At 38.4% G+C, this 15,269-nt stretch overlaps 1 protein-coding gene across 1 annotated transcript in view; it reads left to right on the top strand.

The window, feature by feature from the left end:
- STPG4 (sperm-tail PG-rich repeat containing 4) overlaps positions 1-15,269 on the top strand; it is a 34,514-nt gene that overhangs the window by 2,280 nt on the left and 16,965 nt on the right. Inside the window, 4 exon segments of the mRNA XM_061156119.1 lie at positions 25-81; positions 1,170-1,427; positions 13,321-13,385; positions 13,592-13,646. Coding sequence (XP_061012102.1) covers positions 25-81; positions 1,170-1,427; positions 13,321-13,385; positions 13,592-13,646 — 435 coding nt within the window.

The raw sequence follows: 15,269 nt of genomic DNA on the forward strand, positions 1-15,269 counted from the left end.
GCATATTTTTATGTTTATTAATAGAAACCAACTCAGAAGTCATCTTTTGAAAGAGAAAGATGGTGGAGAATAGCATTAACAGTATGTATATTTTCATCCTTTCCTATTTGAATCAGTATTTGAGTCTGACCTTTTAAATCACTAATACTTAATTTTAAGGAGACAATGGTGGTTCAGATCTACCTGGGCTCGTTTTATATTTATAATTTTAGTATCAGCACATGACTGAGAAACTAAACTTTGAATGCAGTAAAAGCTTGGAAGTAAAACAACTATAGGAGTGTAGGTGTTTTACACTACAGGTTATCTTGATAAAGTCAACTAAGCTTACACATTCTGGAAAGGTGTTTGACTTCAGTTTTTATCTTACTTCTTTAAAAAATAAGAGCCTATGATAGCTTGTGTTAACATGGTCAATGTGTGAAAGCAAGATGGTGATATATGAAAGAAAGATGACCAGAAGATCCTTCTCTCAAGATACCTTATTTCTGTATGGCAGAAATGTTTTCTATTCACACCTTTCCATAACAGAGGGGCCCTAGGGACCAAAGCCTCTTTGGAATTGAGCTAATTTTAATGGTATAACTGAGTCGAGTGCTCAGTGGGAAGATGGCCACAAAAGCAGTGGTGACTAAACTGTTGGGCCTGGCCATTCAGCCATACTGTGGTTGTGATTTGAAAGTCCCAAACCTCTTCTTGGACTAATTAGACCATATGTTCTGCCAGTTCATCCTCAGTCTCATGTTATTAGCCTATAGCTTCCCACTTGAGGGTTAGAAAGAAACACATGTATCTACTAAACTGAAGTAGAATTTAGACTAAATTCTATTTAGTCATGAAACTTATCTAGAGGGTTCTCATGAGAGACCTGACATTTATAGTCAAATAGAATCTCAAATTTAAGTATCTTTGAGGCTACTTTTTAAAAAGTTAAAGTTTTACCTATGGCCACAACCCATTTGCTATAGTTAAGCAATTGTCGTAGAAAGGAAATCATGATTGTCTTGAAATGTTGTTCTGTGGGGAGTGTTGATGGAATTTTATTAAAACATTTCTCTTAAGTAAAACAAAGAGAAATGCTACTTAGGAGTGACCTTTGAAAGAATGATGCTTTAGGAGATGTTACCTGTTTACATACTAACTTGAAAAATGATATCAATTCTCCACAGAACACTCCTAATCCTGGCACTTACCACTTGAAAACTTTTATTGAAGAATCCCTGTTAAATCCAGTGATAGCAACCTACAATTTTAAAAATGAAGGAAGGAAAAAACCACCTCTTTTGCAAAGAAATGATCCGGTGCTGAATGACCTTCCCCAGTACATGCCTCCTGACTTCTTGGACTTGTTAAAGAAGCAAGTGGCCACTTACTCATTTAAGGACAAACCGCGGTCAAGCCCCAGCATGCTGGTTTACAGAGATCAGGTAAAGTGCTGGTAGCAGTTGGCTTTGTGTGGGAAAGCTAAAGAGGCCCAGAGGAAAATATTCTCTATACTTAGATTATATCTTCCCCAGGAGAAACTGAAAATCTGTAGGATGCCATATTTCTTCCAGAAATCAAACAAAGCATGCTTCACTTGCAAATACATCCAGCAAGATGTTTCCCTTCTCAACCTAATGTGGACACGGGAAATTTTTTTTCCCTTGCTGGGGACTCTTGGTAGGATTCCCCTGACTTGGGGTCTTATCTATGATGGGGCCATGCTTCTGGTCTCTTCAAGCGGTTGATATGGTATGTCCTCTTTTTTTTTTAAAGAGAAAACTGCCTTTCAGTGAGTAGTCCTCATATTAGAGTGTGAATATGGCTGTACACCATAGGAGAGCTTTTGCAAGAATTTCTTGCAGAAATGAGCATTGTGATATCAGAATGCATCACATTAAGGATACTGAGCTTCTTAGAGCCCTGGGCTAGGTTCTGTAAAGGGAAGATGTTCCTGACTTAGAAGTATTTTAGTAACAATACAAGAGCAAATAGATCAAGTGCTGAGATAGATGGTGTAGCAGGAAAGGCCTAGAGAGAGCTCAGTGAATGTGGCTTTGAAAGGCTAGAACGCTCCCTGGATTGAGTAGGACTGAAGTTGGACCTTGGATACTATATAACATTCCTGTGGCTCTTAATAATTTACTGTGAGCTTCCACATATATTCTGTTAGTAGTTCTCCCCAGGCATTCTGAAATAGGCAAGATGGATTTTACCCCCATTTTACAGATGAGAAAACTGAGGTGAATAGGGATGAAGTAATTGGTTCCGAGGTGCATAGCTTATAAAGAAGGCAGTGCTTTTTTATGGTTGACCTAATTTTATTATTATTTTTTATTAAAGTATCATTAGATAGCATCACCGGCTCAAGGAAATGGATTTGAGCAAGCTCCAGGAGATAGTGAAGGACAGGGAAGCCTGGCATGCTGCAGTCCATGGGATTGCAAAGTCTCAGACATGACTTAGTGACTGAACAACAACATAGTTGGGTTACAGTGTTGTGTTAGTTTCAGGTGGACGACAGAGTGATTCAATTATACATATATATATCAGTTCAGTTCAGTTCAGTCACTCAGTCGTGTCTGACTCTTTGCAACCCCATAGCCTGCAGCATTCCAGGCTTCCCTGGCCATCATCAACTCCCGGAGCTTGCTCAAACTCATGTCCATCGAGCTGGTGATGCCATCCAACCATCTCATCCTCTGTCGTCCCCTTCTCCTGCCTTCAATCTTTCCCAGCATCAGGGTCTTTTCCAATGAGTCAGTTCTTCGCATCAGGTGGCCAAAGTATTGGAGTTTCAGCTTATATATATATAAGCTGAATATATCTATATATCTATAGATATATCTATTCTTTTTCAGATTCTTTTCTCTTATAGATTATTACAAAATATTGAGTATAGTTCCCTGTACCATAGGTCCTTGTTTGGTTATCTATTTTGTATATAATAGTGTGTATGTGTTAATTCCAAACCCCTAATTTACCCCTCCCTTCCTTGCTGTCCCCTTTGGTAACCATGAATTTGTTTTCCATGTCTGTGGGTCTGTTTCTGTTTCATAAATAAGTTTATTTGTGTAGCAAGCTGTGCTTTTCACTGAGGGCTTCTGAGCCCCAATTCGGTGCTCTTTCCAGTCTACCTCATGCCTCTGGCCTTGAATGAGGGGCAGGGTATCAGGGGGTGGATCCAAAAGGAGGCATTTCACAGAAGGGTGGAGTTGGGACATGGACTTTGTCATTTGGGACTTTGGGCCTTAATATCTTCTGTTTATAAAGGAGCTAATAATATGTATCAGTCTTTACAGCCTTATCAGGATAACATGATCATAACCTGAGACGATGCATTGCCACTTGGAGGTTGAATTGAATGGAAGGGGTTGTGGTTATTAGGATGGACAAGAAATCTTCAGCAAAATGAACCCATGTTGTGTCCAAGCAATGAACCCTTCCTGGGGCTTTGCAAATTATGGCTTTGAAACAGGACAGAATGATAAATGTTCACAGGGTAAATCTTATCCTGTTCGGTTCAGTGGATGAATACAAGCACTGAATTATACATAGACTTTTATGGCTTGGTATCAGGTAACCAGGCGACATGTGAAATTGTCTTGGCCACCTCCTATGCAAAAATCATTCTTCCTTAGCCTCCTCCACCATTTACTTCCCTTCTGCTTCCTCTCTTCTGACTTTTTTGAGTTTCTGAGGGTAGACACAGGCCCACTGCTGAGAGAAGAAAAAATAGATGGTTGGTATTAGGCAAAATTTAATGCTTTAAAAGACCAAAAGAATTTGGCTTATCCAGAGGGATGGATAAAATGTTCTAAAAATACTTTCCTTATTTCTTTCTTTTCTTTCTCCTTTCTCTTCCACCTTCCAGAAAGGCTTGAGCTAAAAACTAGAAGAATTAAATGTTTTCCTAATTTTCTATTTCAAAGGTATAATATATTCACAAGAGGAGAGATATTCAGATGTAACCCTGTTTACTCACCAGTAAAATTCAGAATTCTGATTTTTTAATGGCAGAACTCAGTAAAACAGTCATTTGAATTCAAGGTAGATACAGTACACATTATAAGCTTCATAATTCTTAATAGAATAGTCCCACTGTACCTCATTAATGCTGTTTTTTATTTGTAAGAAAGTTTTTACTATTTTTAACACCTTTATTCTGAAGCATATAATTCAACTGGAGAATCTGTATTGAAGAATCATATGTGTGTTTATATTTATATTTTAACATGTGTGTGTCTGTGCATGGTGGTTGTTTAGTCGCTCAGTCGTGACCGACTCTTGCAACACCATGGACTGTAGCCTGCCAGGCTCCTCTGTCCGTGGGATTTCCCAGGCAAGAACACTGGAGTGGCTTGCCATTTCCTTCTCCAGGGAATCTTCCCAATCCAGAAATCGAACCCACATCTCCTGCATTGTAGGCAGTCTTCTGCATTACAAGTAGGTTCTTTACCGCTGAGTCACTAGGGAAGCCCCATGTCTGTGTATATACCCATCTATGTCTGGCTCTTTCCAAAGAGTATTTGATATGGACCTAAAATTTTTACAGTCATTTTTTTCTTATCAGAGAAATAGTATGTTTTTATTTTAGAATGTATATTCAAATATTCAAAAGTGGGACCCTTTCTCTCACTATGTGGTTTTATGACCTGATTTTCCCCAGTGTTGCTAACCCCTGGGTTACTTACTCTACCTTATTTGTGGATGATTTTAGCTTCTTCTGCTCCCTGTCACTCTTTCCACTACTTCTGTCATAATTTCAGTACATTCAGAGATGATGATTTTCCAACAATCTGGCTTCTCAGTTTTTTGAACTCTCCTTCATTTCAGTTGCATGCATCACACTGTGTTCACTCTCCCCAGATCTTCTACCTTGCTCACTCTGGCATCAACCTCAACAATTTTTCTGTTCCCCCCAGTCTTCAATCCATTGGTCCTGCTGTTATTGGAAAAATGGGTTTGCTTCTTGGTGGATGTTGAACCAAAAGATACAACCAAGCCAAAGAGCAGAGAAGGAAGGATTAACTTGCTGCTGCTCTCAAGGCCTCAAATCATTGTCATCCCTTGGGTGTCTCCACCATCCACAGGCTCTGGACCAGCTTGTGCAAGTCTTTGCATGTGCGTGCAGCATGTGTTTGTCCAAGACCCTATCTGCTTACACTACCACTTTTCATTGCCTCTCAACTTGCTGATATTTTCCTTCCTTTCAAAGCTTAAGTTCCATAGTTAATCATTAGAGTTACTCCCTGCACACAACCTCAATTCCTTGACCTTTGATGGCTCATCTTACTTGTTTGGCAAAGTCACAACCCTGGTCAGATCTCTCTGTGAACTTGGAACCTGCATTTGTGTAGCTGAATGACTAGTCTCATTTTAAATTCTTTACCACCCATGGGTACAGAATTGTTGTTGTTCAGTCCCTAATCTGTTTACTCTCCCATTCTCCTGGGGTAGGTTTCTCTCACATCTTTCCTCTTTCCAAATCCTAAACACCTCCTCCTCAATCCTCATTCTTTTTTTCTCTTCTCAGCCTTTTGGCTTGTTCAGCCCCTCCTTCCTGCCTTCTTCCATTTGGAGGCTCAGGCATGCATACCTCTTCCCCATCTGCTGTCACTCCCTGCTGATTTGATTTAGTCTCAAGGCTTTGAACACCAGCTGTTTGTGATTTCCAAATGTATATCTCCTGCCCAGACTTCTCTGTTGAACTCCAGGCTTGTATATCCAGCTGTTATTTTGACTTCTCTGTTTTATGTCAAATTCAGGGTTTCTCACCCTTGGCTCTGTTGACTTTTTGGACAGGATAATTCTTTGTGGTAGGGGGCAGTCCTATGCTTTGTAGGATGTTTAACAGCATTTCAGGATAATTAGATGCCAATTAGCAGCCCCCGCTCCCCGTTGTTCTTCTCTGGTGGCTCAGACAGTAAAGAATCTGCCTGCAATGCAGACCCGGGTTCAATCCCTGGGTTGGGAAGATCCCCTGGAGGAGGGCATAGCAACCCACTCCAGTATTCTTGCCTGGAGAATCCCCATGGATAGAGAAGCCTGGTGGGCTACAGTCCATGGGGTCGCAAAGAGTTGGACACGATTGAGCGACTAAGCATACCTCCCAGTTGCAACAACCAAAACTGTCTCCAGACATTGTTCAAATGTCCCCTGGAGAAGGAGGGAACTTAAAAAAAAAAAAAAACTTCTGATTGAGAACCTCTAGGTTTACTCTTTGTAATAGTGGGTGTGATCTCTGAGTGGCTCTTTTCAGGGCCAGCAGGTTGACGGTGAACTGGCTTCGTCTGTGACCTCAACTCTTGTGTCTCCCCTCATTCTGGTCCTGACCAATGGCCTCCTGGCTGTTTCTTGAATTTGCTACTCCCAATCCAACCTCATGTCTTTGCAATGAATCTTCCTTCATCTGGAATGCTCTTATCACAGGTAGCCATGTGACTTATTCCCTCTCCATCTTCAAATCTTTGTTCAAGGGTCACTTTCTCAATGAGCCTCATTTAAGTTGGCCATCCGACACCCCTGACCTTTCCTGCCCTTCTCTTTTGTTTCCTTAGAACCTAGAGCCATGAGTATACTATATAATTTATTTACAGTTTGCATTTATTATTTGTTGTCTGCCTCCTCCTATGAGAGTAAAGCTTTATGACGGCCTGAATACTTATCTGTTTTGTTCACTGTTACATTTTTGCCTCTAAAATAGTGTCTGATTGGTTAATATTTGTTGAATGCATGAATGAATTGATTGCTTGTATTTCTGAAATCTGACTGGACCTTCATCATTTTGTTGCCCTGGATGTGTGATTTTCTTTGTGCATTGTTCATTGCCCCTGAAAGGTTATTTCCATGGATTCCCTAAGATGAAAGTGTTTTTCCTTCAGAGAAAGTTTATTTTTGGTTTCTGCTAATGCTTAGGGTGGTGCCACTTGAAATACACTGCTTATATATTCTTGGGTCACTCTAGTGATGGGAATTTGGACCAGAGTCCATGAAAGGAACCAGCCCATGGTTACACTCTTTCAAGGATGGGTTTCTCCCTGTTCTCTCAATTCTGCTTAGCACCAAGACATCTCTTTCTGTACTCCCCTTAACACTGGGGTGAGATGGGAGGGTGGCTTTCAGGAAACTCCCTTTTAGGGCCTCCAGTTTCTGTGGGTAGGACTCCCACTAGACCACCATCATTGATGATCCAGGCTTTGGCCTCTGGATTCCTCTAGGGCTCTAAAGTTCACTCAAATCCAGGTCTGTTCCTCTGCTGAGTTTAGTCTGGACCAACTTAAATCCTCTGAGCAAAACTAGGCCATTTGTATCTCTGGTTTCTTGCTGCCTCTTGGTTTTGTTGTTGCTCAGTTGTGTCTGACTCTTTTGCGACCCCATGGACTATAGCCCTCCAGGCTCCTCAGTCCATGGGACTCTCCAGACAAGAAAGCTGGAGTGGGTTGCCATGCCCTTCTCTAGGGGATCTTCCTGACCCAGGGATAGAACCTGAGTTTCTGATGTCTCCTCTCTTGGCAGGTGGATTCTTTACCACTGCACCACCTGGGAAGCCCATCTCTTGGTGTGGGGATCTTATATTCCTTATGACTTTATTATCAGTTTCATATCTCTTCAAAAGCTCTTGTTTATTTTGTGTATTTTGTCCCTCATTTCTACTAGTTGTCTACAGTGGAAAGGTTCATCATCCAAATAACCTAGCCTGCCGTTAGCAGAAATCAGAACTTTTCTTTTTTCTTAGAAATATATTTTGAATCTTTTCCATGCATCATGATGCAAAGAAGTGGAAAGATAACCCATGTTCATTGTTCATGAATATAGTTAAAATGTACTCCCCAAATCAATCTATAGATTTCATATAATCCCTGTCAAAACACACATGACTTTTTTTTTTTAACACAACTAGAACATAATTCTAAAATTTATATGGAACCACAAAAGACCCTGAATAACAAAAGCAATCTTGAGGCAAAACAACAAAGCCAGAGTTACCACCCTCTCTGATTTCAGACTATACTACAAAGTTACAGTGATCAAAACAGCATAGTAATGGCATAGATAAATGGGACAGAATAGAGAGCCCAGAAATAAACCCATGCCTTTATGGTTAATTAAGTTCCAACAAAGGATGCAAGAATATATAGTGGGGAAAAGACTGTCTTTTTAGTATTGATGCTGGGAAAACTGGACAACTACGTGTGAAAGAATGAAATTAGAGCATTTTCCTACGTCATCCTAATGAGTAAGGTTGGATCTTTTAATTTACTCGAATTTTCTTACCTTGTTGGAGCTGGTACAACACAACTGAATTACATATCCACGCTAATAGCTTCCTGTCTTTTTCTATGACTCCAAGCTACTGCAGGATTTCTGAGTGCCTAATCAGCATGGATTGAAACATTAATTAACTAGGATCAGCTGTTTTTATGGGCATATTGTCTAGATTCTCTGAGCCTTACATTATAAGTGAGGAATGAAGAAGCATATGTAGGAATTAGAGCAAAATGTACTTACTGTATATAAATACATGCATGCAAACATGCATTACATATATGGACAAGGGAGCCATCCAGATAGTTTGCAACATGTTCAACAATGTACAGAGAAGCAATCTCTTAGGTAAGGCAGCTGAGTATTTAAGACTTCCTGGAAAAGTCAGTCCTCTCTCAGCTATATTAAATAGCAAAGAATGGCCAATGCCAAGTAAAGTAGGACAAATAAAGAAGCTATGGATAACCAGTATTCCTTTCTAGAGGAAGGCTAAGAGTTTTTCCATGATTGCTTCATTGAAAAAAATCTTATGCAATTGCTGAGTATAGATGAATAAACAGTGGCTGTAAAGTTTTTTTTCCCCCTCACTTTTCAGTTCTCTTTCTTCCTTCTCCTCCTGTGTATGTGTATATAATGTGCCTGAGTGGGAGAGAGAGGGAGCAGAGAGCAAGGAGCATGAAGCATACATTCACAGTGTAAAGTAAATAGAAAGCAAACACCTGTGTCATCAAAATCAAGAAGTAGAATGCTGTGCCCCCCAAGAAAGCCCCCTGCTTAAAATACATTTCTATGCTTCCAGCATATAATAATAATAGTAATAATAATAATAAATACCTATGTTCCCTAGGTGTTTATTCTGTCAAGTGAACAATGAACAAGGCACAGGTGCATTAGGACATTGTGTATATTTCATCATAAAATTTGTATTTACTGTTATTATCACTGAATCCACAGAAAATGCCTCTGTAATCAAAATTCTGTATTAATATGTGAAAGATAGCTGTAGGATCAGATACAATAGGTGAACTTAATGTGGCAGATAACACCAGGATATGAACGTCTCGTTTCCAACAAGGGCAGTATTGTATTTTTAAATCTAATTTTAGGGTGGAAGTAGAGTGTCCTTTTTGAGAAGGATTCAACTCCTCCCTGCCAACTCCTTGAACACAGGAAGTTCCCGTCTGTCTTCCCCTGGCTTCTCACTCTCTTTCTTTTTCTCCATCCCTCTCTTTACACAGCCCACTATCTGTGCTTACCAGTTCCTAACTCTCCCTTACTTCTCTTACTCTGGGCTGACATCCACAGACCCAGGGATAATGGAGCTATCCAGGTAGTTGTGTAACAAGTTTCACAATGGGCAGAGAGACAGTCTGTTCTACAATGTTCTTCCTTCTTAGAATCTCCCCCTTTCCTCCCTCAAGGAACTCTTACCTTCCTTAAAAGCATACTCAAATCTCGCTCTCTTTACCATCTTTAGATCACCCAGTTAGATTTATTTATTTCTGCCCCCTACCCAGCTTTACTGAGGTATAACTGACAAATAAAATTGAACATATTTAAGGTGTACAACATGATTTGATATATGTATAAATTGTGAAATGATTACCACAGTCAAGTTAATTAACACATTGATCACCTCACACAGTTACCATTGTGTGTGTGTGTGTGTGAGATAAGAACACATAAGATCTACTCTCCTAGCAATTCTCAAGTGTACAATACAGTATTATTAACTATAGTCACTATACTGTGCATTGTATCTCCAGAGCTTATTTATCTTATAATAAAGTTTGTACCTGTTGACCAACATCTCCCCATTTTCCCCATCTGTCAGCTCCTGGAACCACCATTTTACCCTCTGTTTCTATGAGTACAACCCTTTCATATTCCACATGTAAATGTTACAAAATGGTATTCGTCTTCCTCTGTTTGGCTTATTCGACTTAGAATAACGCTCTCCAGGTTCATTCATGTTGTTGCAAATGCTAGGATTTCCTTTTTTTTTAATGGCTGAACAATATAATATATACATTAAAGGACTATATATCGCATTTTCATTATCCATTCATCCATGGATGGACACCTAAACTATTTCCATAGCTCGGTTGTTGTGAATAATGCTGCAGTGAATGTGCAACTGAAGATATCTCTTCCAAATATTGATTTTGTTTCCTTTGGATATATACCCAGAAGTGGGACTGCTGGATGATATGGTAGTTTTGTTTTTGATTTTTGAGGAATCTCCATGCTGTTTTCCATAAAGGCCATACCATTTTATGTTTCCACCGAAGTGCACAGTTCAGTTCAGTCGCTCAGTCGTGTCCGACTCTTTGCGACCCCATGAACTGCAGCACGCCAGGCCTCCCTGTCCATCACCAACTCCCGGAGTTTACCCAAACTCATGTCCACTGAGTCGGTGATGCCATCCAACCATCTCATCCTCTGTTGTCCCCTTCTCCTCTTGCCTTCAATCTTTCACAGGATCAGGGTCTTTTCAAATGAATCAGCTCTTTGCATCAGGTGGCCGAAGTATTGGAGTTTCAGCTCCAACATCAGTCCTTTCAATAAACACTCAGCATTGATCTCCTTTAGGATGGACTGGTTGGATCTCCTTGCAGTCCAAGGGACTCTCAAGAGTCTTCTCCAACACCATAGTTCAAAAGCATCAATTCTTCAGAGCTCAACTTTCTTTATAGTCCAGCTCTCACATCCATACATGACTACTGGAAAAACCATAGCATTGACTAGACAGACCTTTGTTGACAAAGTAATGTCTCTGCTTTTTAATATGCTGTCTAGGTTGGTCATAACTTTCCTTCCAAGGAGTAAGTGTCTTTTAATTTCATGGCTGCAGTCACCATTTGCAGTGATTTTGGAGCCCCCAAAAATAAAGTTAGCTGTTGTTTTCCACTGTTTCCCCATCTGTTTACCAAAGTGCACAGAGTTCCCTTTTCTTCACATCTTCACCAACACTTGTTATCTCTTGTTTTTTTTTTATAATAGCCATTCTGACTGGTATGAGGTAATAGCTCATTGTGGTTTTGATTTTCATTTCCCTTATGATTAGTGATTTTGAGTACCTTTTCTTGTACTTGGTCATTTGTATGTCTTCTATGGAAAAATGCCTATTCATGTCATTTGCCCATTTTAAAATTGGATTATTTGTCTTTTTTCTCTTGAGTTGTATGAGCTCCTTATGTATTTTGGATATTAACACTTTATGAGATAAATGGTTTGCAAATGTTTTCTCCCATTACTTTTGGTCACCTTTGCATTTTGTTGATTGTTTCCTTGGCTATACTTTGTTGTCCCACTTGTTTATTTTTGCTCTTTTTGTCTGTGCTTTTGGTGTCATGTCTAAAAAAAATCTTTGCCAAGACCAGTGTCAAGGAGCTTTTCCCATACATTTTCTTCTAGAGGTTTTATGGTTTCATATGTTACATTTAAGCATTCTATAATTTTGAAGGGTCTAATTTTGTTTTATCATGTGGATCTCCAGTTTCCCAGATACCATTTATTGAAGAGACTATAGCTTCCTTATTGTGTATTCTTGGTGCCCTTGTCAAAGATTAGTTGACCATTTCTGTCTGGATTTATTTCTGGGCTCTGTATTTTGTTCCATTAGTCTATGTGTCTGTTTTTATGCTAGTATCATACTGTTTTGATTACTGTAGCTCTGCAGTATAGTTTGAAATCAGAATGTGTGATGCCTTCAGCTTTGTTCTTCTTTCTCAAGATTGCTTTGATTATCTGGGGCCTTTTGTGGTTCTATATTGATTTTAGAGTTGTTTCTTCTATATCTTTGAAAAAATGCTGTTTTATGCTAGGGATGGCAGTGAATCTGTAGATTGCTTTGGATAATTTGGATATTTTAACAATATTAATTCTTTGAATCCATACCATGGTATATCTTTCCATTTATTTGTGTATTCTTCAACTTCTTTCATCAGTGTCTTATACTTTCCAGTGTACAGAGCTTCCATCTCCTTAGTCAGATTTATTCCTAACTATGTTATATTTTTGATGCTATTGTAAATGAGCTTGTTTTCTTCTCTTTTTTTAGATAGTTCATTATTAGTGTATAAGCTCAAGTGATTTTTGTGTTGTTTTTGTATCTTGCAGCTTTACTGATTTTGTCATTAGTTCAGACCGTTTTTTGGTGGAGTTCTTTGTTGTTTAGTTGCTAAGTTGTATCCCACTCTTTTGTGAGTCCATGGACTGTGGCTCACCAGTCTCCTCTGTCCACGTGATTTCCCAAGCAAGAATACTGGAGTGGGTTACCATTTCCTTCTCCAAGGGATCTTCCCAACCCAGGGCTCAAACCTGCATGTCCTGTATTGGCAGGCAGATTCTTTACCACTGAGTCACCTGCGAAGCCCAGAGTTCTATAGAGTATTTTATATGTAAGATCATGTCATCTGCAAACAGGGACAATTTTACTACTTCCTTTACAATTTGGATACCTTTTATTTCTTTTTCTTGCAGAATTACTCACTAGGAGTTCCAGTACTATGTTGAATAAGAATGGAGACATAGGCACCCCTATTCTTTTCCTGGACTTAGAGGAACAGCTTTTTAGCTTTACACCACTGAGTATGTGATGTTAGCTATGCATCACCCAGTTGGGTTAATCTCTCTCTATCCTCCAGATGTCCAGTCTTTAACTTTTAGTATTGGTTATAGTGTTTTATGTTAGAATTGTTTATTGATTATGAGAACATGACCTGTATTTCCCGCCACTCCTAGTAGTTCTTTACCAACAGAGCAGGCTCACTATTTTGTGGTCGATTGGATTTGTTGAATCAAGTACACTTAAAATGTGATTAATTGTACAACATTTTTCTACATACCACTGCAGGTGTACTGTCATTAAATTCACCATGAAAAGTGAGTATCTGTTGAGTGTTTTGAAACTCTACCTTTGGAAATATATCTTTTCCATTCTTAAAATAGAAAATAAGTGATATAATGTTGGTATGGTCATAAAATAAATTATATGAATGATAGATAATAAAGTGAGTTTGAGACCTATGTTAATCTTTTATTGGTATCCTTGTCTGTTCTGTGTAGTCAGTTAAGCTTTCACCAGGGCAATACGAGCTACTTCCTCCACCAGTTCCCAAGCAAGCTTCCAGGTAATTAAGTACTTATGAAGTTGCTTTTACTAATTCACTCATGCCTTTCTATTTACATACTTAACAGCCAACACTAATGACTTTTAAACCTCATTTATGCCCATTATATTCAGATTAGCATTTTAAAATATTTAATAAGAATATGTTTAAGATCTTCACATTTAAAAATATGTTTGGAAAATCGTATCTTTTTTTTTTTAATATAGGAGCTTTGTATTTCGTTCTACAGTTCAAAGGTTTCCAACAGGCTGCTTCATTCCTGTAAGTATATTGATAGACCATAAACTCATGATGAATTTGATATTTAAAATATGCAGTGATTCCTTCTGAGATGTCAAGATTAACATTTCGCTCATCATAGTAGAAAGGCAATGAATGATTAATGTGTGATTCAAGATATACTTAAAATATATCTGAAGATACACTGGGGATGGCAATGTAAGTAACACATTTGTAAAGTTATAGAAGAAAAGTAAAGGCTCTTTTACTTTCTTTAGCTCTTGATTCACATGACCTTCTTATTGAGGTCATCCCTAGTCACTTGTTCAGAATTCCCTATCCCCCTTTCTTGGTTTATTTTTCTTCATAGTGCTCATAACCATCTGATACACTTCATCTAAAAATTTACTTACGGTGTTTTCATCTGTCTCCCCACAGAACGTAAACTTCACAAAGGTGGGGATTTTTGTCTGTTCTTGTCTTGTATACTGAGCATCTAGGAAAATGGCTCACACAGAGTGCATAGTATTTGTTGGATTAGTTAATTATTAAGATCATCAGAGATATTCAATAGATCACTGTATTATTAACAAGAAAGAAAAGTATTCCTAGTTTTTCTTTTAAAAAATGTAAAAATGCCTTCCTGTTTCTAAATTTTCAAATACGTGTACATGTGTTTGATAAAAATTAACTATTTTAGATAAGTAATCAGTATGATGCCAAAAAATAAAAAGGGAAGAATGAGAAACTATGAAGTTATTTCAGGGTGTTTTGAGGGACTATAGTTATTTATTTGTAACTAGAAACTTAGCAGTGTAAGGGGAGAGACATACAGTGAACATCTGAAAGAGGAGCTGAGATAACTGAACTGAGCTCAGAAACAGACTCCAGAATACATAAGATCTGTATATTTGATAAAGAAGGTATGACAAATCAGTAGGAAAGAGAGATATTTTATGCTAGATGATTAATAAACTTGTAAATATGAGACTCTTCCTACCACATATAGTAAATTCCATATTGATTAAAGAATTAAATACTTTTGAACTATAAAACTAGAAGAAAATATATTAGCACATATTTAATTTTGGGCTTCCAGGTGGTGCTAGTGGTAAAGAACCTGCTTGCCAATACAGGAGGCATAAGAGATGTGGATTTGATCCTTGGGTCAGGAAGATCCCCTGGAGGAGGACATGGGCAAACCACTCCAGTATTCTTGCCTGGAGAATCCCATGGACAGTGGGTACAGTCCACAGGGTCGCAAAAAGTTGGACATGACTAAAATGACTTAACATACACACACACACACACATATTTAATTTTAGGATAAGGCAGATTTTCTGAGACAACAGAAATGGGTGGATTGCAAAGGAAAAGAAGCCTCAGGTTTGATTACACAGCATTTTGAATTTTTTGTACAGCAGGAAACAAACTGTAAACAAAGTTAGTAGGCAAATGCAAATTAGGAAAAGTATTTTCAACATACATGGCAGATAAATAGTTAATGGCTTATCTTAAATTCTGTTAATAATTTATAGGAAATAGAAAAGTAAAACAGATAAAGACAGTGAATAGACCATTTGTAAATAAGAAATTTAGATATCCAGTAAAGGTGAAAAAATTTTGGTCTCACTAACACTTAAGTGTGGGAAACTAAAAAGGTGA

This window comes from Dama dama, chromosome 11 (genome assembly GCF_033118175.1).
Source record: "Dama dama isolate Ldn47 chromosome 11, ASM3311817v1, whole genome shotgun sequence".
Lineage (NCBI taxonomy): Eukaryota > Metazoa > Chordata > Mammalia > Artiodactyla > Cervidae > Dama > Dama dama.